General features: G+C 44.2%; 3 protein-coding genes across 5 annotated transcripts in view; 2 read left to right on the top strand and 1 right to left on the bottom strand.

Moving 5' to 3' along the window:
• LOC121841796 overlaps positions 1–24,557 on the top strand; it is a 314,557-nt gene that overhangs the window by 99,130 nt on the left and 190,870 nt on the right. The gene's annotated exons all lie outside the window — the stretch shown is intronic.
• The window catches only part of LOC112231940 (zinc finger protein 583), a 969,163-nt gene that overhangs the window by 894,588 nt on the left and 50,018 nt on the right, over positions 1–24,557 (bottom strand). The gene's annotated exons all lie outside the window — the stretch shown is intronic.
• Positions 14,788–24,259, top strand: LOC121841797 (endothelial zinc finger protein induced by tumor necrosis factor alpha-like). Its single transcript, XM_042311957.1, has 5 exons — positions 14,788–14,841; positions 15,023–15,115; positions 16,849–17,013; positions 20,935–21,046; positions 22,857–24,259. Exons 3-5 carry the CDS (start codon positions 16,924–16,926, stop codon positions 23,816–23,818), a joined length of 1,164 nt encoding a protein of 387 aa, XP_042167891.1. The 5' UTR covers positions 14,788–14,841; positions 15,023–15,115; positions 16,849–16,923; the 3' UTR covers positions 23,819–24,259.

Genomic DNA, 24,557 nt, shown 5'->3' with positions numbered 1-24,557 from the left:
ATGGTATAATGGCATTCGCAACATTTAGATGTGCATTCCGCCACCTACTGTGCGGGTAGATAATAAGGATCCCAAAAAGGAAAACGTTTCGGTAAAAATAAATAAAATATCATACAAACTACCAAAAAATAAATTAACTACACAAAATCAACCTGCTTTTCTGTAAAAACCTCATTCTAATCAGGTCCAACACAGGCTCAGAAGCCTCCTGTGAGGACAGGACTATAGTCCTCCAAGTCTTTGAGCCTCAAAAACGTATCAGGCTGCAGATATGATGTCCAGCTTCTTGGACATCTTAGACACTTGTGCTGTACAATTAATCACTGTGGCTATAAACATCCACCATCTTCACAATGAGTGTATCCAGATCACCTGATTGACTTAAAACACCATCAACTGGTCGCACTGAATCCACCACCATATCGCCAACACTGTTGCCTCTTGCCCCTATGACTCTCTTCACCGCCTCCACATAGGAGCTCCGCTGTGCAACCCTGATCCTTGACACCTGGACCTCCTTTACCCAAACAGGACACGCGAGGAAGTCCGGAGTAAGATGCCCACCACATTTGCAACATTTTCCATTCACAGATTCTTCAATATTTTTCTCTCCATGTCCCTGGATTTCAACTCCTCTCTGGACATTCATACCCGGATCTCACAGCTAGCTAGCTGCTATCCGTGTGACTATCGGCTTTCGTCGATTCCGGAGCAAACATCAATTATTCCGGAGCTAGCCAGCTCCGTCAATCACTCCTGAGTTCCATCAATCACTCCTGGGCTGCAGTCACCTATCCGGACCCGTTTTACTGCCTACGCGGAGCCCCACCGGTCCTTCACAACTGGACTGCCGACGTTATCTACCCGAAGGAGATCCGGCTGGCTCCTCCGTCGCAACGTTACCTGAATGCCCATCTGCTAACCATTAGCTGTCTTACCGGGTGCTATCTGAATAGACAATCGGACAATTTATTTATTTGTATTATTATTATGTTTTCTTCTTGGGCCTCTATAACTATATCTATTGTTTTTATTTTTGTTGTTGTTGTGTGATTTGAATTAATCCCCTCTACCACACGGAACCCCACTAATCTACTGACGGAACGCAAGAGGTGGCTAATAACAGACCTCCATCCTATGCTAGCTTGCTACCGATGGCCTGGCTAGCTGTCTAAATCGCCGTGACCCCCAACCAACCTCTCCACTCACTGGACCCTTTTGATCACTCGACTAAGCATGCCTCTCCTTAATGTCAATATGTCTTGTCCATTGCTGTTCTGGTTAGTGTTTATTGGCTTATTTCACTGTAGAGCCTCTAGTCCTGCTCACTATACCTTATCCAACCTATTAGTTCCACCACCCACACATGCAATGACATCTCCTGGTTTCAATGATGTTTCTAGAGACAATATCTCTCTCTTCATCACTCAATACCTAGGTTTACCTCCACTGTATTCACATCCTACCATACCTTTGTCTGTACATTATACCTTGATGCTATTTTATCGCCCCCAGAAACCTCCTTTTACTCTCTGTTCCAGACGTTCTAGACGACCAATTCTTATTGCTTTTAGCCGCACCCTTATTCTACTCCTCCTATGTTCCTCTGGCGATGTAGAGGTGAATCCAGGCCCTGCAGTGCCTAGCTCCACTCCTATTCCCCAGGCGCTCTCTTTTGACGACTTCTGTAACCGTAATAGCCTTGGTTTCATGCATGTTAACATTAGAAGCCTCCTCCCTAAGTTTGTTCTATTCACTGCTTTAGCACACTCTGCCAACCCGGATGTTCTAGCTGTGTCTGAATCCTGGCTTAGGAAGACCACCAAAAATTCAGAAATTTTAATTCCAAACTACAACATTTTCAGACAAGATAGAACTGCCAAAGGGGGCGGTGTTGCAATCTACTGCAAAGATAGCCTGCAGAGTTCTGTCCTACTATCCAGGTCTGTACCCAAACAATTTGAACTTCTACTTTTAAAAATCCACCTCTCTAAAAACAAGTCTCTCACCGTTGCCGCCTGCTATAGACCACCCTCTGCCCCCAGCTGTGCTCTGGACACCATATGTGAACTGATTGCCCCCCATCTATCTTCAGAGCTCGTGCTGCTAGGCGACCTAAACTGGAACATGCTTAACACCCCAGCCATCCTACAATCTAAACTTGATGCCCTCAATCTCACACAAATTATCAATGAACCTACCAGGTACCTCCCCAAAGCCTTAAACACGGGCACCCTCATAGATATCATCCTAACCAACTTGCCCTCTAAATACACCTCTGCTGTCTTCAACCAAGATCTCAGCGATCACTGCCTCATTGCCTGCATCCGTAATGGGTCAGCGGTCAAACGACCTCCACTCATCACTGTAAAACGCTCCCTGAAACACTTCAGCGAGCAGGCCTTTCTAATCGACCTGGCCGGGGTATCCTGGAAGGATATTGATCTCATCCCGTCAGTAGAGGATGCCTGGATATTTTTTTTAAATGCCTTCCTAACCATTTTAAATAAACATGCCCCATTCAAGAAATTTAGAACCAGGAACAGATATAGTCCTTGGTTCTCCCCAGACCTGACTGCCCTTAACCAACACAAAAACATCCTATGGCGTTCTGCATTAGCATCGAACAGCCCCCGTGATATGCAGCTGTTCAGGGAAGCTAGAAACCATTATACACAGGCAGTTAGAAAAGCCAAGGCTAGCTTTTTCAAGCAGAAATTTGCTTCCTGCAACACTAACTCAAAAAAGTTCTGGGACACTGTAAAGTCCATGGAGAATAAGAACACCTCCTCCCAGCTGCCCACTGCACTGAAGATAGGAAACACTGTCACCACTGATAAATCCACCATAATTGAGAATTTCAATAAGCATTTTTCTACGGCTGGCCATGCTTTCCACCTGGCTACTCCTACCCCCGTCAACAGCACTGCACCCCCAACAGCAACTCGGCCAAGCCTTCCCCATTTCTCCTTCTCCCAAATCCATTCAGCTGATGTTCTGAAAGAGCTGCAAAATCTGGACCCCTACAAATCAGCCGGGCTAGACAATCTGGACCCTTTCTTTCTAAAATTATCTGCCGAAATTGTTGCCACCCCTATTACTAGCCTGTTCAACCTCTCTTTCGTGTCGTCTGAGATTCCCAAAGATTGGAAAGCAGCTGCGGTCATCCCCCTCTTCAAAGGGGGGGACACTCTTGACCCAAACTGCTACAGACCTATATCTATCCTACCATGCCTTTCTAAGGTCTTCGGAAGCCAAGTCAACAAACAGATTACCGACCATTTCGAATCTCACCATACCTTCTCTGCTATGCAATCTGGTTTCAGAGCTGGTCATGGGTGCACCTCAGCCACGCTCAAGGTCCTAAACGATATCTTAAACGCCATCGATAAGAAACATTACTGTTCAGCCGTATTCATTGATCTGGCCAAGGCTTTCAACTCTATCAATCACCACATCCTCATCGGCAGACTCGACAGCCTTGGTTTCTCAAATGATTGCCTCGCCTGGTTCACCAACTACTTCTCTGATAGAGTTCAGTGTGTCAAATTGGAGGGTCTGCTGTCCGGACCTCTGGCAGTCTCTATGGGGGTGCCACAGGGTTCAATTCTTGGACCGACTCTCTTCTCTGTATACATCAATGAGGTCGCTCTTGCTGCTGGTGAGTCTCTGATCCACCTCTACGCAGACAACACCATTCTGTATACTTCCGGCCCTTCTTTGGACACTGTGTTAACAACCCTCCAGGCAAGCTTCAATGCCATACAACTCTCCTTCCGTGACCTCCAATTGCTCTTAAATACAAGTAAAACTAAATGCATGCTCTTCAACCGATCGCTACCTGCACCTACCCGCCTGCCCAACATCACTACTCTGGACGGCTCTGACTTAGAATACGTGGACAACTACAAATACTTAGGTGTCTGGTTAGACTGTAAACTCTCCTTCCAGACCCATATCAAACATCTCCAATCCAAAGTTAAATCTAGAATTGGCTTCCTATTTCGCAACAAAGCATCCTTCACTCATGCTGCCAAACATACCCTTGTAAAACTGACCATCCTACCAATCCTCGACTTTGGCGATGTCATTTACAAAATAGCCTCCAATACCCTACTCAACAAATTGGATGCAGTCTATCACAGTGCAATCCGTTTTGTCACCAAAGCCCCATATACTACCCACCATTGCGACCTGTACGCTCTCGTTGGCTGGCCCTCGCTTCATACTCGTCGCCAAACCCACTGGCTCCATGTCATCTACAAGACCCTGCTAGGTAAAGTCCCCCTTATCTCAGCTCGCTGGTTACCATAGCATCTCCCACCTGTAGCACACGCTCCAGCAGGTATATCTCTCTAGTCACCCCCAAAACCAATTCTTTCTTTGGCCGCCTCTCCTTCCAGTTCTCTGCTGCCAATGACTGGAACGAACTACAAAAATCTCTGAAACTGGAAACACTTATCTCCCTCACTAGCTTTAAGCACCAACTGTCAAAGCAGCTCACAGATTACTGCACCTGTACATAGCCCACCTATAATTTAGCCCAAACAACTACCTCTTTCCCAACTGTATTTAATTAATTAATTAATTTTGCTCCTTTGCACCCCATTATTTTTATTTCTACTTTGCACATTCTTCCATTACAAAACTACCATTCCAGTGTTTTACTTGCTATATTGTATTTACTTTGCCACCATGGCCTTTTTTGCCTTTACCTCCCTTCTCACCTCATTTGCTCACATTGTATATAGACTTGTTTATACTGTATTATTGACTGTATGTTTGTTTTACTCCATGTGTAACTCTGTGTCGTTGTATCTGTCGAACTGCTTTGCTTTATCTTGGCCAGGTCGCAATTGTAAATGAGAACTTGTTCTCAACTTGCCTACCTGGTTAAATAAAGGTGAAATAAAATAAATAAATAAATAAAAAATATGATACTTCTCCCATCTGCAAACATTTGACACGTGACCATATCCTTTACGATTTCTACAATGATTGTGGACTACAGGAAATGGAGAACCGAGCACGCCCCCATTCTCACCGACAGGGCTGTAGTGGAGCAGGTTGAGAGTTTCAAATTCCTTTGTGTCCACATCACCAACAAACTATCATGGTCCAAACACACCAAGACAGTCGTGAAAAGGGCACGTCAATGCCTATTTCCTCTCAGGAGACTGAAAAGATTTGGCATGGGTACTCAGATCCTCAAAAAGTTCTACAGCTACATCAAGAGCATGTTGCTCTGAGCACTGGTTGCTTCACCGCCTGGTATGGCAACTCTTCGGCCTCCAACCGCAAGGCACTACAGAGTGTACTGTGTATGGCCCATGTCATGACGTTGGCCTGAGTGGGGGAGGTTTATGACCCCGATAAATGCCTTTCCCCTTTTTTCTCTCTCTACTCTACCGATGTGACTATTGAAAATCCCTTGGATAACATTGAGAGAGAGTCTGGTGACATCAAAAGATGGGAACGGAACCATATTTCGGTAATCCAACCAGCTGAAAAATGAATATAATGCCAGATCAGTTGGCGTCTGAGACATTATTACTGATGATAGGACGACATGAACTGTATCTTGGAAAGTCTACACATTCTAGTTATCAGATTCACATGGAATTGTTGTGCAATTTAAATGTTTAAATATGTAACTATTTGTGAAAAGATTAAATGTAATTTTAGCTTCCAAATGAGAGAATTGGGTTTTCATGAGTGGACTATGCTCAACTCAATGGCCTTGCCCATGTGAACAGACATTGGTTATAAACTATGAAACACACCCTTCTCTCCCCTCCTATATAAAGCCCTTGATGAAAATGTAACTTTCTGTTCCGAGGACGTTAGGACGACGGTCTTACGTTAAAAGGGCTCAGATAACCTAACGAAACCAGCATCAAATTTCAACGTGAAGATGACGGTCAACATGCCAAAAGGATGAATTTCGACTATACCAGCCAGAATAAAGCATGAGCTTAAAAGTATGGCAACTTGGTGTGAACTTTGAACTCTTATTCACTCAAGAAGTGATACCTCCTAGCCATTGAGTTAGCAGCAGTCGCTAAACGCGGACTCGGAGAGGACCCATTCTACCACGCTCCAGTTCACCACTAGACAGTCTTCAGACGACCAGAGATCCATGCTGGACAACCCAGCCTACGATCTACGACCAATCTACCGAAGCGCAGCTCAGAGTAAATATTTATTGCATTCTCCTTTTTCAAATGGGCGGTAATTTACAATGCATAAAATACTGTAGTTATGATAGCATAGCTTCTCCCTTTGTTACTCAGTCTTCCCGCTCTTTCACTCAAACCCAACCCCCTCTCTTTGTGTTAACCAGTCGTCGTATCTGTTCCATCCACCAGGGACGTTTTCTTTATGACATAATTTGTAATCAATGTATGATCCATTCTGTGGGATTATTTAGGTATTTAGTTAATAAATAATTAAACAAAATTTTGTATTGCTGATTCAACTTGTTAGCCAGGGTTCGTGAAAGAATTTACAACGTTCAGATGAGACTAAATAAGGTGCTGATTAAATATTGACTGCTATTGATGTAAAAGATTACCAGGTCTTTAAGAGCTTATTCGGAAGATAACAGCTCTATGAACATTCTTTCGTGGTGCCCCAACTTTCGAGTGAATTATCTACCTGATTAGCTTAATTAGGTAATATTAATTACAGAGAAATTATTTTATAGAATAGCATGTCATATCACTTAATCTGGCAGAGCCAAAGACACGACACCCAGTACATCACTGGGGCCAAGCTTCCTGCATAACAGGCGGTGTCAGAGAAAGGCCCTAAAAATTGCCAAAGACTCCAGCCACCCCAGACTGTTCTCTCTGCTACCACATGGCAAGCGGTACCAGAGTGCTAAGTCGAGGTCCAAAAGGCTTAACAGCTTCTACCCCCAAGCCATAAGACTCGTGAACAACTAATCAAATGGCTACATGGACTATTTGCATTGTCGTCGTTTATTATCTATGCATAGTCACTTTACCTACATGTACATATTACCTCGACTAACATGTGCCCCCGCACATCGACTCTGTACCGGTACCCCCTGAATATAGCCTCCCTACTGTTATTTTATTGTTGCTCTTTAATTATTAGTTGTTTTTTATTACATTTTTTAAAAACTTCAGTTTATTTTCGTAAATACTTTCTTAACACGTATTTACTTAACTGCATTGTTGGTTAAGGGTTTCACTGTAAGGTCTACACCTGTTGTAGTCGGCGCACATGACAAATAACATTTGATTTGACTGTAATGGTTCGGACACAAATCCTCTCAAAGCATACCTCACATATCCAAGCTTCACATATTCAGGTAGTCTCCTCAAACAACAACAACATTGACAGGCTTTTCTCCCTCCTTCCATTTGCCATACGGGTCATGCGACGTGCGCTGACCACTCTTAGGGATTTTCTGATGAATGTATTTATCATCTACTGTATGTCCAACAAGACTCCAGCTATAACTCCTTTGGCAAACGCCCTGCTCCGAATATATATATAATTTTTTAAATGTAACCTTTATTTAACGAGGCAAGTCAGTTGAGAACAAATTCTTATTTACAATGACGGCCTACCCGGGCCAAACCCTCCCGTAACCCGAAGACCGCTGGGCCAATTGTGCACCGCCCTATGGGACTCCCGATCACGGCTGGTTGTGATACAGCCCTGGATCGAACCCGGGTCTGTAGTGACGCCTCTAGCACTGCAATGCAGTGCCTTAGACCGCTGTGCCAATCAGGATCAATAAATGTTACTTCTGACGTGGAAAATTTTGCCAGATCCAGTGCACACTTCTTCTGTTCTTCATCAACACAATTAACCAAAACAAGGCTAATTCTAGTCACATTGATTGAATCCACCTTTTCCACTGCTTTCTTCACAGTCTTTGATATTACAGATGGATTTCCCAAATGAATCTCCTTCTCCAAAAATTGCAGTCCAATAAGAAATTAATTATTGGACAGGTCCTTGTCTTCTACTACAACTTGTGCTCGTTTTATTTCATTCATTGATTTTACTATTTTCCATTCATTATCACACACTTCACTTGCCGCACTTTCAGATTCAAGCACAATCACCATTTCCTCCTTGTCACTCCATAGTTTTCTGGAAGAAAATGTTCGTTATTTGAAAACATGCAAGGGTGCCAATATTTTGCCCACGACTATGGCCATTTTTTCAGATAAAACTCCAATGGTTCCATACTGTACTTGAATTAGTGTTAGAGATGGGGTTGACAAAGGAGATGATTGTGGACTACAGGAAAAAGAGGACCGAGCATGCCCCCATTCTCATCGACGGGGCTGCAGTGGGGCAGGCTGAGAACTTCAAGTTCCTTGGTGTCCACATCACCAACAAACTAACATGGTCCAAGCACACCATGACAGTTGTGAAGCGGGGACGACAAAACCTATTCCCCCTCAAGAGACTGAAAAGATTTGACATGGGTCCTCAGATCGTCAAAAGGTTTAACAGCTGCACCATCGAGAGCATCCTGACTGGTTGCATCACTGCCTGGTATGGCAACTGCTCGGCCTCCGACCTCAAGGCACTACAGAGGGTAGTGCGAATGGCCCAGTACATCACTGGGGCCAAGCTTCCTGCCATACAGGACCTCCATACAGGCGGTGTCAGAGGAAGGCCCTAAAAATTGTCAAAGACTCCAGCCACCCTAGTCATAGACTCTCTCTGCTACCACACGGCAAGCGGTACCTGAGAGCCAAGTCTAGGCCCAAGAGGTTTCTAAACAGCTTCTACCCCCAAGCCATAAGACTCCTGAACATCTAGTCAAATGGCTACCCAGACTATTCACATTCCCCCCCCTCCCCTCTCCATCTATGCATAGTCACTTTAATTAACTCTTCCTACATGTACATACTACCTCAACTAACCGGCACCCCCCTGTATATATTGTTATTATTTACTGCTCCTCTTTAATTACTTGTTACTTTTATCTCTTATTCTTATCTGTATTTTAGTTAAACTGCATTGTCGGTTAGGGGCTCATAAGTAAGGTCTACACCTATAAGGTCTACACCTGTTAGATTCGGCACATGTGACTAATAAAATTTGATTTGACTGGAGATTACATTTTATAATATCATGTTTCCATGTGTACAGCAAAGAGTTTATTATATACTGTAATTAATATGCTCTTCTGCACAATTTGTGTTTACAGTGTGAGCGGACCAAGTACTTGGAGGTTGCTCTAAAGCGGAAAGGTGGAAAAATCGAGTCAGGAGCAGGTTTTCTTAATTGAACAAAGTTCTCTACTGAGGTATTTTTTTCCTTCTCAAACACTCCAACGCAATCAAGGATAATGTTCCACGGAAAACACAAATCTTCTTCTTCACAAGACCAAGGAACAAAAGGTGAGTAGCTTTAAACTATAACATAAATCACAAGTGTGTCACCGCCTTCATGATCCGTCCATGGAGAGCTCTCTTCGGGTGGTCGTCCGGATCCGCGGTGACCATCCCCAAGAGGTGGTGTATCCCCTTCTTCTCCCTTCCGAAAGTTACGGCCTCTCCTTTGTAGAAGCAAAGACTTTTCTTTCTCCTCTCTCTGCCGGCCCTGGTCTTTTCTGCCTGTGGGCGTATTTTTCCGTTCCCCACGGTGTAACCCAGGTATTCCGCCTCAGACAGACCCAGGCAGCATTTTTTGGGATTGGCCGTCAGCCATGTAGCCTCCAGGCTCACGAGCACTGACCGTAGTCGCAGGAGGTGGCTATCCCAGTCCTCGCAGTGGATGACCACATCGTCGATGTACGCCGCTACGTACTCTTGATGGGGCCGTAGAATGGCATCCATGAGGCGTTGGAAAGTTTCCGCAGCCCCATGCAGTCCGACGGGCATCTTCAGATACTGAAAAAGACCCTCTGGTGTGGCGAAGGCAGTCTTTGGGTGGTCCTCTGGAGCCACCAGCACTTGCCAATATCCTTCATCAAATCCAGGGTGGTGATGAACTTGGCCTTTCATAAGCACTCCAGGAGTTCATTCACGTGGGGCATGGGATACGCGTTGAACGTAGAGATTGCATTTACACCCCTAAAGTCATTGCAGAGCCTCATACTATGGTCAGGTTTGGGGACCAGGACTATGGGACTGGACAACTCACTCGTAGATAGCTCGATCACCCTCATCCTCAGCATCTCCCTTACCTCGTTCTTTACGATGACTTGGCGGGCCTCAGGAATCCTGTAAGGCCGGATATGCACCTTCTTGCCGGGTTCAGTGTGAATATGATGAAACAGGACATCTGTTTGTCCTGGGAAGGACGAGAATACCCTGCCGAATTGCATAATCAGCGTGTCTAGCTGTCTCGACTGCTCCGGCAGGAGATTTCCACGGCCATCAAAATTCCACGGCAATCAAAGCCACACCCTTCTCTCTCCCATTGTACTTCTTCAGCAGGTTGATACCCCTTTACTTATTCCACATTTTGTTGTTACAGCCTGAATTAAAAATCTAAATTCTGAATTCCAATCTACAGACAATACCCCATAATGACAATGTGAAAACATGTTTTTTTTTTTTAAATTTGTGCGCATTACTTGAAAATTAAATACAGAATTATCTCAAGTATTTACACCCCTGAGTCAATACTTTGTATAAGCACTGCTGGCAGTGATTAAAGCTGTGAGTCTATCTGGGTAAATCTCTAAGAGCTTTCCACACCTGGATTATGCAACATTTGCCCATTATTCTTTTCAAAATTCTTTAAGCTCTGTCAAATTGGTTGCTGATCATTTTCAGGTCTTGCCATAGATTACTAAAAACCTGTTTTTGCTTGTCATTATGGGGTATTATGTGTAGATTGATTAGTTGAAAAATACTATTTAATCAATTTTAGAATAAGGCTGTAACACAACAACATGTGGAAAAAGGAGTCTGAATACTTTCTGAATGCACTGTATATGGTTGGTATTTACAGTTTTAATTTTCTGCCCAGCCCAAACACCACGTTCAACTATTCATGGTCTACAATTTAGACCACAATTAGTTGAACGAAGTGTGTTAGTGAAAGGCTGGAACAAAACGTGTAAACTCCTGTCATATGTACAAAAAACCTGGGTTCGATCCCAGGCTATGACCTGGAGTCCCATAGGGCGGCAGACAATTGGCCCAGCGTCGTCCTGTTTAGGGAAGGGTTTGGCCAGGCGCTCTAGTGACTCCTTGTGGCGGGCCGGGCGCCTGCAGGCTGACTACGGTCGTCAGTTGAACAGTGTTTCCTCCGACACGTTGGTGTAGCTGGCTTCCGGGTTAAGCAAGCGGGTGTTAAGAAGCGTGGCTTGGTAGTTATGTTTGGAGGACGCATGACTCGACCTTTGCCTCTCCCGAGTCTGTTGGGGAGTTGCACCAATGAGACAAGATCGTAATTGAGGAGAAAAAGGGGGTAAGAAAATGCACAATAATTAAGGGCTGTGTTTTGTGTAGGTTTAACATGGCATTACGTATTGATAACTGTGTACAGTGCCTTCGGAAAGTATTCAGACCCATTGACTTTTTCCACATTTTGTTACGTTACAGCCTTATTCTAAAAATGTTTTTATTTTTTTATTATCCCCAGCAATCAACACACAAGACCCTATAATGACAAAGCAAAAAGGTTTTTTTTTCCCGTAAATGTATTTTAAAAAATCAGAAATACTTTATAAAGTGTTCAGACCCTTTGCAATGACACACAAAATTGAGCTCAGGTGCATCCTGTTTCCATTGATCATCCTTGAGATGTTTCTTAAACTTGAGTTCACGTGGTAAATTCAATTGATTGGACATGACTTGGAACGGCACACTCCTGTCTATATAAGGTCCCACAGTTGACAGCGCATTCTAGAGCAAAAACCAAGCCATGAGTTTGAAGGAGTTGTCCGTAGAGCTCCGAGACAGGATTGTGTCGATGCACAAATCTGGGGAAGGGTACCCAAAAATATCTGCAGCATTGAAGGTCCCCAAATACAGTGTCCTCCATCATTCTTAAATGGAAGACGTTTGGAGCCACCAAGACTCTTCCTAGAGCTGGCCTCCAGTTCAAACTGAGCAATCGGGGGAGGTAGAGGGAGGTGACCAAGAACCTGATGGTCACTCTGACAGAGCTCTAGAGTTCCTCTGTGGAGATGGTAGAAAATTCCAGATGGACAACCTTCTCTGCACTACTCCACCAACCAGGCCTTTATGGTAGAGTGACCAGACGGAAGCCACTCCTCAATAAAAGGCACATGACAGCCCACTTGGAGTTTGCCAAAAGGCACCTAAAGACTCTCAGACCATGAGAAACAATATTCTCTGGTCTGATGAAACCAAGATTGAACTCTTTGGCCTGAATGCCAAGCGTCACATCTGGAGGAAACCTGGCACCATCCCTACGGTGAAGCATTGTGGTGGTGGCAGCATCATGCTGTGGGGATGTTTTTCAGTAACAGGGACTGGGAGACTAGTCAGGATCGAGGCAAAGATGAACGGAGCAACGTACAGAGAGATACTTGATGAAAACCTGCTCCAGAGCGCTCAGGACCTCAAACTGGTTCAAAGGTTCACCCTCCAACAGGACGACGACCCGAAGCACACAGCCAAGACAACGCAGGAGACGCTTCGGTACAAGTCTCTGAATGTCATTGAGTGGCCCAGCCAGAGCCTGGACTTGAACACTATCAAACATCTCTGAAGAGACCTGAAAATAGCTTTGAAGGACCTCATCCAACCTGACAGATCTTGAGAGGATCTGCAGAGAAGAATGGGAGAAACTGCCCAAATACAGGTGTGCCAAGGTTGTAGCATCATACCCAAGAAGACTCGAGGCTGTAATCACTGCCAAAGGTGCTTCAACAAAGTACTGAATAAAGGGTCTGAATATTTATATAAATATGATATCAGTTTATTTTGTTTTATAAATAGCAATATTTTCGCGTTTTTGTTGTTGCTTTGTCGTTATGGGGTATTGTCTGTAGATTGATGAGGGAAAAATCTGTAGATTGATGAGGGAAAAATAATTATACATTTTAGAATAAGGCTGTAACCTAACAAAATGTGGGAACAGTAACTTTTATCAATATATTCGCCTGTATTTAACCCCAACAAATGAAATGCTAATCGGCTGCTAATGTGGCTATCGTAAAAAACTACAAATGTCATGATGTTCTGGACGAGACTGTAGAATCAAGGCAAACTCTGCATTAACTATCCAATGTTAGCGAAATGTAGTAATGAATAAATTGGCTACATTTCTTAATTGACCTGTTAGCTACGGTGCCAGCTAGATATGACGTTCAGGACCTTGCAGGGATTTGTAGTCTTGCATGATGTCTACTTTGATGCTAATTAGCATTTCAAATCTGAGAGTAAAATAGAGCTGAATATTGATCAAATTCACCTTGTCTGAGAGAATTACATACTTATCAAAACGTAACACCAGGGTAAAGCTACACAAAACACAGCCCTTAATTTAAGTGTTTCTAAAATCCCCTATTGTCCCCTATTATCCCCTAAAATGAATGGTGGAAAAACTATTGGAACCATTTCCGTGTTTGACCACTAGGTTTTAGGGATATTATGACACCGCCGCCACAGATAGAACAATGAGCCAGATATTTCACCAGATGTATTAATTTGAAGCATCCGGTTGGAATTTCCACTCACGACCAAATATGGTGATGAGAGGAAGCCCGGTGGCCAGAAGTGGGAGAAGATGGATGGATTATTATACATTTGATCTCCATACAGTTTTCTGTTTCCAAAACTAGAATTTGTAACAAACAGAGTGGATTGCGTTTTGTAGACTTTTCTCTTTGCCAAAGTTTTTAAAAACAATTGCGTTGTTTAGAATGAGTTATTGCCCGAGCGCACTTCAGACTAGGCCTTCCCTAACGGAAACCACGTGTAATCGACTCAAACTCCAGTCCAATTGGTGGCGGTAATGCACCTTTTTGGTTGCCAACCGCCATTTAAAAAACAGATAAGTATTGACGTAAACATGACCAAGAACAATTTTCTCTTTAGGGTTTGAATTTAGACATTAACACAATGGAACTCAAACTATTATTAATTTAACTGCTCAGCATCACATACTTATGCCTCTTTAAATCGCGTTGGAGACAGGACTTGGTTGATATATGTTATCTCTGTAACGCTAGCTTGCTAGTCGTTAGCAAACAATGGCCATGGTTTTTCACACTCAAATAGCCTCCATCATGGAGGTGCTAGCGAATGCAGCCGTGTCAGAGGTCTGTAAACTCGTGGATGACGACTATGCAGTGTTTCGTTTGGAAATAACTCAAAGCCAGAAAGAAAACAGGGTATTGCGGAGGAAACTACAGCTACTGGAGCTGAAGGTGTCACGGGAGCGCGCCGAGAAGACAACGCGAGAGCGCGCACACTCCAGTCGTCCCAGTAGTGTCAAGATCCTCGACCGATACAGAGGAATGGAAAGAGGTACATTTTGCAGAAGGCCGAGGCAGCGGGGCACCCCTCTGTACATTTGTAACTAGATGTGTTAACCAGAATTGGGTCTTGGACAGTTTTTGGATCGTATTGCAGTAATTCCCCAGATTACTTAGCTAAATTGCACAAAGACACTATTTTACATCCTGGCCAATTCTAGACTGTCAAAACTGTCAATATTGTACAATATAGGGTTCAGCATTGACAGTACCTAACCTAACCACCTATTTTCCCCCAATAACTTTCATGTGAAGGACATCTCACTGGAGGCCACAGGAGCTTTGTGAAGCCAGTGGGACACAATACATGGAGAGATGACCAACCAATCACTGTTGATGAGGGGAGTGGAACCTCAACCCAAAATGTTATTGTGATAGAGGTTAGTGTAACAGTACATCAAATGTGGCCAGTTTATTTCAGAAAGGCTGCCCTCAGCTATTCACTTGCTTAGATAGACATCCTCATTTATCTGCCATAGGGGAGCTTGTGAGACTTCCCTACGACATTGTTATCCAATTCTACTCATGTATCGGTAATAACCTCCCCTCTTCTTGTGTCAGGATGCAGACGCAGAGGCTGCAAGTCCTGGAGGATCGTCCCTGGTCAAGCAGGAGAGGACTGAAGAAGAGGATCCACGACACAGCATCGCGGAGGTCAGTGGCACGCCGAACGCCATCCTAATGTCAGAGACATTTAACTGTAATGCACAGGATCTGACCATAGATCAGACCCAGAGGGGCTGGGCAGACTGGGCTGTCTTCCTGCTCCCGTCTCAGAGTATTTACCGGTATTTCACCAGAGCCAAAGGGCTGTTAATTCTTGTGTAGATGGTGATGCGTTACACACTGGAGGTGATGATCTGTCTTGTTCTTACGCTACAGAGATGGACCTGGCAACATATCCTTGGGTTTAGAGACACAGATTGATCTGTCTAGAGAAGACTGGACCAGTACAGTGGTAGTGTATACTCTGAAGGGTGCCTAGATAAGAAAGGTGAAGTTATAGTGGTAGATAAAGTGACTGAGAAAGTGGAGGGTGACATTCCTTTCACATGGAATGCAGATATTCACCTAGGAGACAGACACTCACAGGACAGACTTCTTAGATTACATGAAAAGCTTAGAGACAAATCTAAATGTCGAGTCCCGAGAATACATGAAAAGCTTAGAGACAAATCCAAATGTCGAGTCCCGCTTCCCTTTACAGGCGTTCAGGGACCGCAACCCAGTGTCCACGTCAATGGGGCCTTCCAATTCACACGGCCTTTTCGATCAGGTATTGAACTCAAATGACAGGGCTAGAGCCAGGTTCAGGGAGGGGGAGCCACATCGTTCTTCTGCATGTTCTGTAACAAAGGCTTTAGCTGCCTCCAGAAGGTGGTTCCACCAGTAGTTCCACACGGGATAAATCCTTCAGTAGTACCCAGTGTCACATGCACTTCGCCCAGGCTGGCAACCTGAAGAGGCACCAGAGGGTCCACACGGGTGAAATCCTACAGCGGCCCCCATTGTGAGAAGAGGTTCTCCCACCAGCACCATCTGAAGATCCACCTGAAGGTCCACATGGGAGAGAGGCCGTTCGCCTGTACACACTGTGGGAAGAGGTTCTCAGAGAGGAGCTACCTCAGGATACACCAGCAGAAAAACCATTCCACTCGATTAGTTTCTGATGTTTAGAATTAACCATTGAAGACAAATATACATTTTTATTGTTGTCAGCAGAAAATATCCACAGATACAATTGGAATAACAAGAGTAACAGATTTCAGTGTTCAATATTCCTGGGTATAATATTGCATCCAGGCACTGTGTGATATATAAGGCATATATAACCCTAAAGTATGTTATATATTGTTTGTACTATGTAGGATATATGATGTTCACAAATGCATATTTAATTACTTTAATTCAAGTACTTACATTTTTCTTCAAGACACTTTTAATTAGAAAATTAATGCAGTTCATCAAGTTCATGCTGATTTTTATGGTGTATTTTTATTATTATGTAATTTAAAACTTGTTTGTTTTTGTTTTTTAAACACAAAATGGGAATTTTTATTCGAAGACTTTCATTGAGACTTTCTTTAGTACACATCACATCTGATCTCACCCTATTCTGCATACACCCAACAGCGCTTTATAACCATTATAGACTTACTAAATATACCTACAAAAACCCACACATGAACAAACACCTACGGTACATGTCAGAATAGTTTAGTTGGGTTTGTTAGACTTTTAACTCATATTTGCCCACACCATCATATTTATGTCCACCATGATGAATTTAACAACAATTACATAATTCTGTAACTACAGTATAGGACTCAAACGTAGTGTGTGTACGTACCTGAGGGAGTGTAATCTGTATCAGCTGTCTCTTCCAGGAGGAGGAGGGCCCAGAGGGGCTGCTAGTGAAGGAGGAGGGGTGTGAGGAGGGTCTGGGGAACACTGAGGGGATCATGGTCATAGATGACAACCAGACTACACCTCTTCCTGAACCCGCAGAGGAACAAGCTGAGCAGCACAGGACCACACACCGTCTCACTGAGGTGAGTCCACTGTGAACTACTGTCTGTATGGCATTAGGTCAGGGCCCGTATCCACAAAGACTCTCAGGGTAGGAGTGCTGACCAGGTGGGGGCCTGATCCTAGATCAGTACTCTTACTCTTCGAAGTCTTGTGAGTAGAAAATTGGTCGTAAGTGCTGGGACTAGAGACATTTTACTCCTACTCTTATGGTAAAAAAAAAGAAGCTATGCAGGAAGCCTCTTTAGTCATGAGTCCCACCTAGTTGACAGATACTTTTGGTCATGTAGTGTAAGTGGCCACCTGATCGTCAAACATCTCGAGTTGAGAACAAGTTCTCATTTGCAACTGCGACCTGGCCAAGATAAAGCATAGCAGTTTGACACACAACAACACAGAGTTACACATTGAATAAACAAAACATACAGTCAATAATACAGTGGAAAAAAAGAAAACAAAAAGTCTATATACTGTGAGTGCAAATGAGGTAAGATAAGGGAGTTAAGGCAATAAATAGGCCATGGTGGCGAAGTAATTACAATATAGCAATTAAACACTGGAGTGATAGATGTGCAAGTAGAATTACTGGGGTGCAAAGGAGCAAGATAAATAAATAAATACAGTATGGGGATGAGGTAGTTGGATGGGCTGTTTACAGATGGGCTATGTACAGGTGCCATGATCTGTGAGCTGCTCTGACAGCTGGTGCTGAAAGCTAGTGAGGGAGATATGAGTCTCCAGCTTTAGTGCTTTTTGCAGTTTGTTCCAGTCATTGGCAGCAGAGAACTGGAAGGAGAGGCGGCCAAAGGAGGAATTGGCTTTGGGGGGTGACCAGTGAGATATACCTGCTGGAGTGCGTGCTACGGGTGGGTGCTGCTATGGTGACCAGTGAGCTGAGATAAGGCAGGGCTTTACCTAGCAGAGACTTGTAGATGACCTGGAGCCAGTGGGTTTGGCGATGAGTATGAAGCGAGGGCCAGCCAACGAGAGCATACAGGTCGCAGTGGTGGGAAGTATATGGGGCTTTGGTGACAAAACGGATGGCACTGTGATAGACTATCCAATTTGTTGAGTAGAGTGTTGGAGACTATTTTGTAAATGAAATCGCCAAAGTCGAGGATTGGTAGGATGGTCACGAGGATATGTTTGGCAGCATGAGTGAAGGATACTTTGTTGCGAAATAGGAAGCCGATTCTAGATTTAATTTTGGATTGGAGATGCTTTATGTGAGTCTGGAAGGAGAGTTTACAGTCTAACCAGGCACCTAGTTATTCGTAGTTATCCACATATTCTAAGTCGGAGCTGTCCAGAGTAGTGATGCTGGACAGGCGGGCAGGTGCGGGCAGTGATCGGTTGAAGAGCATGCATTTAGTTTTACTTGCATTCAAGAGCAGTTGGAGGCCACGGAAGGAGAGTTGTATGGCATTGAAGCTCGCCTGGAGGTTAGTTAACACAGTGTCCAAAGAAGGGCCAGAAGTATACAAAATGGTGTCGTCTGCATAGAGGTGGATCAGAGAATCACCAGCAGCAAGAGCGACATTATTGATGTATACAAAAAAGAGAGTCGGCCTGAGAATTGAACCCTGTGGCACCCCCATAGAGACTGCCAGAGGTCCGGACAACAGGCCCTCCGATTTGACACACTGAAAAGTAGTTGGTGAACCAGGCGAGGCAATCATTTGTGAAACCAAGGCTGTTGAGTCGGTTAATAAGAATGTGGTGATTGACAGAGTCTAAAGCCTTGGCCAGGTCGATGAATACGGCTGCACAGTAATGTCTCTTATCGATGGCGGTTATGATATCATTTAGGACCTTGAGTGTGGCTGAGGTGCACCCATGACCAGCTCTGAAACCAGATTGCATAGCGGAGAAGGTACGTTGGGATTCGAAATGGTCGGTAATCTGTTTGTTAACTTGGCTTTTGAAGACCTTAGAAAGGCAGGGTAGGTTAGAGATAGGTCTGTAGCAGTTTGTGTCTAGGGTGTCTCCCCCTTTGAAGAGGGGGATGACTGTGGCAGCTTTACAATCTTTGGGAATCTCAGATGATACAAAAGAGGGGTTGATAGGGGTTGCAACAGTTTCGGCAGATCATTTTAGAAAGAGAGGTTCTAGATTGTTTAGCCAGGCTGATTTGCAGGGGTCCAGATTTTGCAGCTCTTTCAGAACATCAGCTTTCTGGATTTGGGTGAAGGAGAAATGGGGGAGGCTTGGGCGAGTTGCTGTGGGGGGTGCAGGGCTGTTGACCGGGGTAGAGGTAGACAGATGGAAAGCATGGCCAGCTGGATTTATTGGTGGTGACCGTGTTTCCTAGCCTCAGTGCAGTGGGCAGCTGGGAGGAGGTGCTCTAATTCTCCATGGACTTTACAGTGTCCCAGAACTTCTTTGAGTTTGTGCTACAGGATGCAAATTTCTGCTGAATAATCAAAAGAAACATTTTATTATTTATTAGCCTAGTGGTTATAAGTATTTAGGCATATCATGTGACTTAGGCCTCATGTAAAATCATTGTCAGAAGCGCAAAAGATAGCATGTAGATCTATTCTGAACAAAAATAAACACAGCATGTACATTTTTTTTGTTTCATGAGCTAAAATTAAAGATCCCAGATATTTTCCATATGCACGAAAAACATTTTCTCTCTCAAATGTTGTGCACAAATTAGTTTACATCCCTGTTAGTGATCATTTCTCCTTTGCCAAGATAATCCATCCACCTGACAGGTGTGGCATATCAAGAAGCTTATTAAACAGCATGTTCATTACACAGGTGCACCTTGTGCTGGGGACAATAAAACGGTCCTATCTCTAAAATGTGCAGCATTGTCAAACAACACAATGCAACAGATGTCTAAAGTTTTGAGAGAGCGTGCAATTGGCATGCTGACTGCAAGAATGTCCACCAGAGCTGTTGCCAGAGAACTGAATGTGAATTTCTCTACCATAACTCGCCTCAAACGTCTTTTTGGCAGTACGTCCAACCGGCGTCACAACCACAGACGATGTGTTTGGTGTCATGTGGGCGAGCTGTTTGCTGATGTCAACGTTGTGAACAGAGTGCCCCGTGGTGGGGTTATGGTATGGGCAGGCATAAGCTATGGACAACATGAATGCACAGAGATACAGTGACGAGATCCTGAGGCTTATTGTCATGCCATTTATCCTCCACCATCACCTCATGTTTCAGCATGATAATGCACAGCCCCATGTCGCAACTATCTGTACACAATTCTTGGAAGCTGAAAATGTCCCTGTTTTTCCATGGCTTGCATACTCCCATTGAGCATGTTTTGGAATGCTCTGGATCGACGCATACAACAGGGTGTTTCAGTTCCCGACAAAATCCAGCAACTTCACAAAGCCATTCAAGAATGGGACAACACTCCACAGGCTACACTCAACAGCCTGATCAACTCTGATGTGTATTTTTTTTTAAATGTTGCATATTGCGTATGTTTTTGTTCAGCGTAGATTATTTATTGGTTGATCATATAGAAATATCAAAACATTCTTTGAACTCCAAAACAATTGCATGGGGTACAGGAGCCTCTGCCTTTTCTTATTATCAAGACACTTGCTGGTAACTCTTAATCGGTTAGGACAACTCATGAGGGGTCCTAAATATCTGTCGACTAGAAGAGGCTTCACGCATAGCTTTTATTTTTACCTATAAGAGTAGGAGTAAAATGTCTCTATTCTCAGTACTTACGGCCACATTTCTAGTCTAAGACGCTTTGTGAATACAAGCCCTGATCTTGATTAATTTTGTCTTAAGTGTGGGACCATGCCTTTGAATTAGCAAACCAATAAAGAATGTCAAGTGATCAAATCAACTAACATTTGCATAGTACTCATAGCAATCACTCGTCTGATCAGAAGATGCTCCATAGCAGGGTGCTCATATCAGATTTCTTGATCCAACATCCTCTCACTCTGTATCTTTTACAGTCAGTAGACATGGAGGATGGAAAGCCTGATCTGCTGCTGGTCAAAGAGGAGATGATAGAGGACGGGCCAGAGAGCATTGATCTGCTGAGTGGACTAAAGATGGGGGAGCAAAGTAAGATATAAATACACTGCTCAAAAAAATAAAGGGAACACTAAAATAACACATCCTAGATCTGAATGAATGAAATATTCTTATTAAATACTTTTTTCTTTACATAGTTGAATGTGCTGACAACAAAATCACACAAAAATGATCAATGGAAATCAAATTTATCAACCCATGGAGGTCTGGATTTGGAGTCACACTCAAAATTAAAGTGGAAAACCACACTACAGGCTGATCCAACTTTGATGTAATGTCCTTAAAACAAGTCAAAATGAGGCTCAGTAGTGCGTGTGGCCTCCACGTGCCTGTATGACCTCCCTACAACGCCTGGGCATGCTCCTGATGAGGTGGCGGATGGTCTCCTGAGGGATCTCCTCCCAGACCTGGACTAAAGCATCCGCCAACTCCTGGACAGTCTGTGGTGCAACGTGGCGTTGGTGGATGGAGCAAGACATGATGTCCCAGATGTGCTCAATTGGATTCAGGTCTGGGGAACGGGCGGGCCAGTCCATAGCATCAATGCCTTCCTCTTGCAGGAACTGCTGACACACTCCAGCCACATGAGGTCTAGCATTATCTTGCATTAGGAGGAACACAGGGCCAATCGCACCAGCATATGGTCTCACAAGGGGTCTGAGGATCTCATCTCATTACCTAATGGCAGTCAGGCTACCTCTGGCGAGCACATGGAGGGCTGTGCGGCCCCCCAAAGAAATGCCACCCCACACCATGACTGACCCACTGCTAAACCGGTCATGCTGGAGGATGTTGCAGGCAGCAGAACGTTCTCCAAGGCGTCTCCAGACTCTGTCACGTCTGTCACATGTGCTCAGTGTGAACCTGCATTCATCTGTGAAGAGCACATGGCGCCAGTGGCGAATTTGCCAATCTTGGTGTTCTCTGGCAAATGCCAAACGTCCTGCACGGTGTTGGGCTGTAAGCACAACCCCCACCTGTGGACGTCGGACCCTCATGGAATCTGTTTCTGACCGTTTGAGCAGACACATGCACATTTGTGGCCTGCTGGAGGTCATTTTGCAGGGCTCTGGCAGTGCTCCTCCTGCTCCTCCTTGCACAAAGGCGGAGGTAGCGGTCCTGCTGCTGGGTTGTTGCCCTCCTACGGCCTCCTCCACGTCTCCTGATGTACTGGCCTTTCTCCTGGTAGCGCCTCCATGCTCTGGACACTACGCTGACAGACACAGCAAACCTTCTTGCCACAGCTCGCATTGATGTGCCATCCTGGATGAGCTGCACTACCTGAGCCACTTGTGTGGGTTGTAGACTCCGTCTCATGCTACCACTAGAGTGAAAGCACCGCCAGCATTCAAAAGTGACCAAAACATCAGTCAGGAAGCATAGGAACTGAGAAGTGGTCTGTGGTCACCACCTGCAGAACCACTCCTTTATTGGGGGTGTCTTGCTAATCGTCTATAATTTCCACCTGTTGTCTATTCCATTTGCATAACAGCATGTGAAATTTATTGTCAATGTGTTGCTTCCTTAGTGGACAGTTTGATTTCACAGAAGTGTGATTGACTTGGAGTTACATTGTGTTGTTTAAGTGTTCCCTTTATTTTTTTGAGCAGTATACATATAGCCTACATACTAATAGTAATAGATCTTCAGTGGGAATAGTGATGCAGCTGGCTATTATTATTTATTTATTTTCTTCATTCATAAAAATGAAATCAGTACAACTTATGTTTAAATACAAAACACACATAATGTATGAACTTGACCAAGTTATTGAGTCAAATTCCCTATGTAGTTTTCTCTGCCGTGTTTTTAAGATCTATTTTCTAACCTCTTCCTGCAGGTGCATGGCTGGAGGCTAACAGGGGAGACTGGGTGGCCATCTTGGATTCCCAGACCCAGACGGGTGCAGTCAATGGCCCGGGGGACGACATCACTGAGCAGGCCAGGACCAGAGGCGACATAGTGGAGGTCAGTGGATGGGACAGCGTCTTCAACTCTGGGCTGCGGAAGAACAATGTTAACAAGAAACAGACTGTCGAACACAAAACAACAGCTGAACTTAGTCTCCATGACAACAGACTGGCTGAGACCAGGACGAGGCGTAGATTTGGTCTGCGTGGACGGGGAGGTTTCGGTATGCGGCTGGAGAGAGAAGAGACTGACTCGACTAGCGATGCTCCGTCCTGCTCCTATAGTTGTGAGTCAGAGAGATTGATGGCACCTCAGGTTAACCCCCTAACAGGTGCTGCCTTCAGCCTGCCTTCTATAGGATCTATCAACTGGAACATGGACCCTGCGACAACACAGACACTCCCTGGCCTTCATCCTCCTCACACTCTCCTTATGTTAAATCAGACCTCAGACAATGCCCGTGCCTCAACACTAAAGGGCTACACAAGCCCATTGACAAATGATAGTAGTAGAGATGGAATCAGTAAAGGTGGCGGCGCCAAAGAGAAGCGCTTCCCGTGTTCGTTCTGTGGGAAAGCCTTCCGTTTGCCCAAACAGGTGGAGATCCACCAGAGGATGCACACAGGGGAGAAACCATTCGGCTGCCACCTGTGCCGGGCCAGTTTTTCAGACTCGTCCAACTTGAAGAGGCACCAGAGGGTGCACACAGGGGAGAAACCCTACAGCTGCCCCCAGTGTGAGAAGAGGTTCTCCCGCCAGCACCATATGAAGATGCACCTGAAAGTCCACACGGGAGAGAGACCTTTCGCCTGTACACACTGTGGGAAGAGGTTCTCAGAGAGGAGCTATCTCAGGATACACCAGCAGAAAATGCACACGGCCCATGTATAGTGTAATGTAGTATATTTAATGTAATATTAGTCAGTTTGTAGTTAATTCTGTTGGTTTTGGATGTAGTAGGGAACTGGATGAGAACTGAAGAAATAATGAGTGAGGAGATCAGGGACAGAGAAGATCAGGGGTTATCAACAGGATGGGCGGCCCCCTAATCCTGCCTAATGAGTGGGCAGGCCATGCCTATAGCATATCATAATTGCATCAATGATTTATATATCAATGGTCATAACAAACTCTGAACACCGTTACATCAAAATGGATGTATAGGACATGACAAATAAACTCAAAAGGTGGGAATATTTACAGGTTGCTCAGGAGGTAAAGGGAGAGTGGAATAAATGTGACTAGTTATGGAAAATACTGGAGATCAAAAAGGAGGTAAGGAGCCAGCACTGCTTGTATATTATGTGTAATAAAGTATAAGCATACTAGAGAGTATGTTGTAATGTTTTTTTTTCATGCCTTAATTACAGCAAATTCTAAAAACTGTCAAATTAATTTGTGAATGCATTTTCCGAAATGGAACGGTTTAGTTATTGTTTATGCTAATTATTCAAGACTTGCTTTATTTTATTTTAAAATTTAAATTACTAGATTGCATTTCACATCATGAATGACTCGTGATGACATGAATGAATGATTGATTGATTGATACAGTATCCTATAAAAGTATTGAAATATAGTCCTAAGTAAGTTATGGTATTAAGACTAAACAGGATGTGTTTTTAGGTCT

The sequence above is a fragment of the Oncorhynchus tshawytscha genome, linkage group LG34 (assembly GCF_018296145.1).
Source record: "Oncorhynchus tshawytscha isolate Ot180627B linkage group LG34, Otsh_v2.0, whole genome shotgun sequence".
Taxonomy (NCBI): domain Eukaryota; kingdom Metazoa; phylum Chordata; class Actinopteri; order Salmoniformes; family Salmonidae; genus Oncorhynchus; species Oncorhynchus tshawytscha.
The sequence above is the reverse complement of the archived record's forward strand: the minus strand, read 5'-3'. Positions and strand labels throughout refer to the sequence as shown.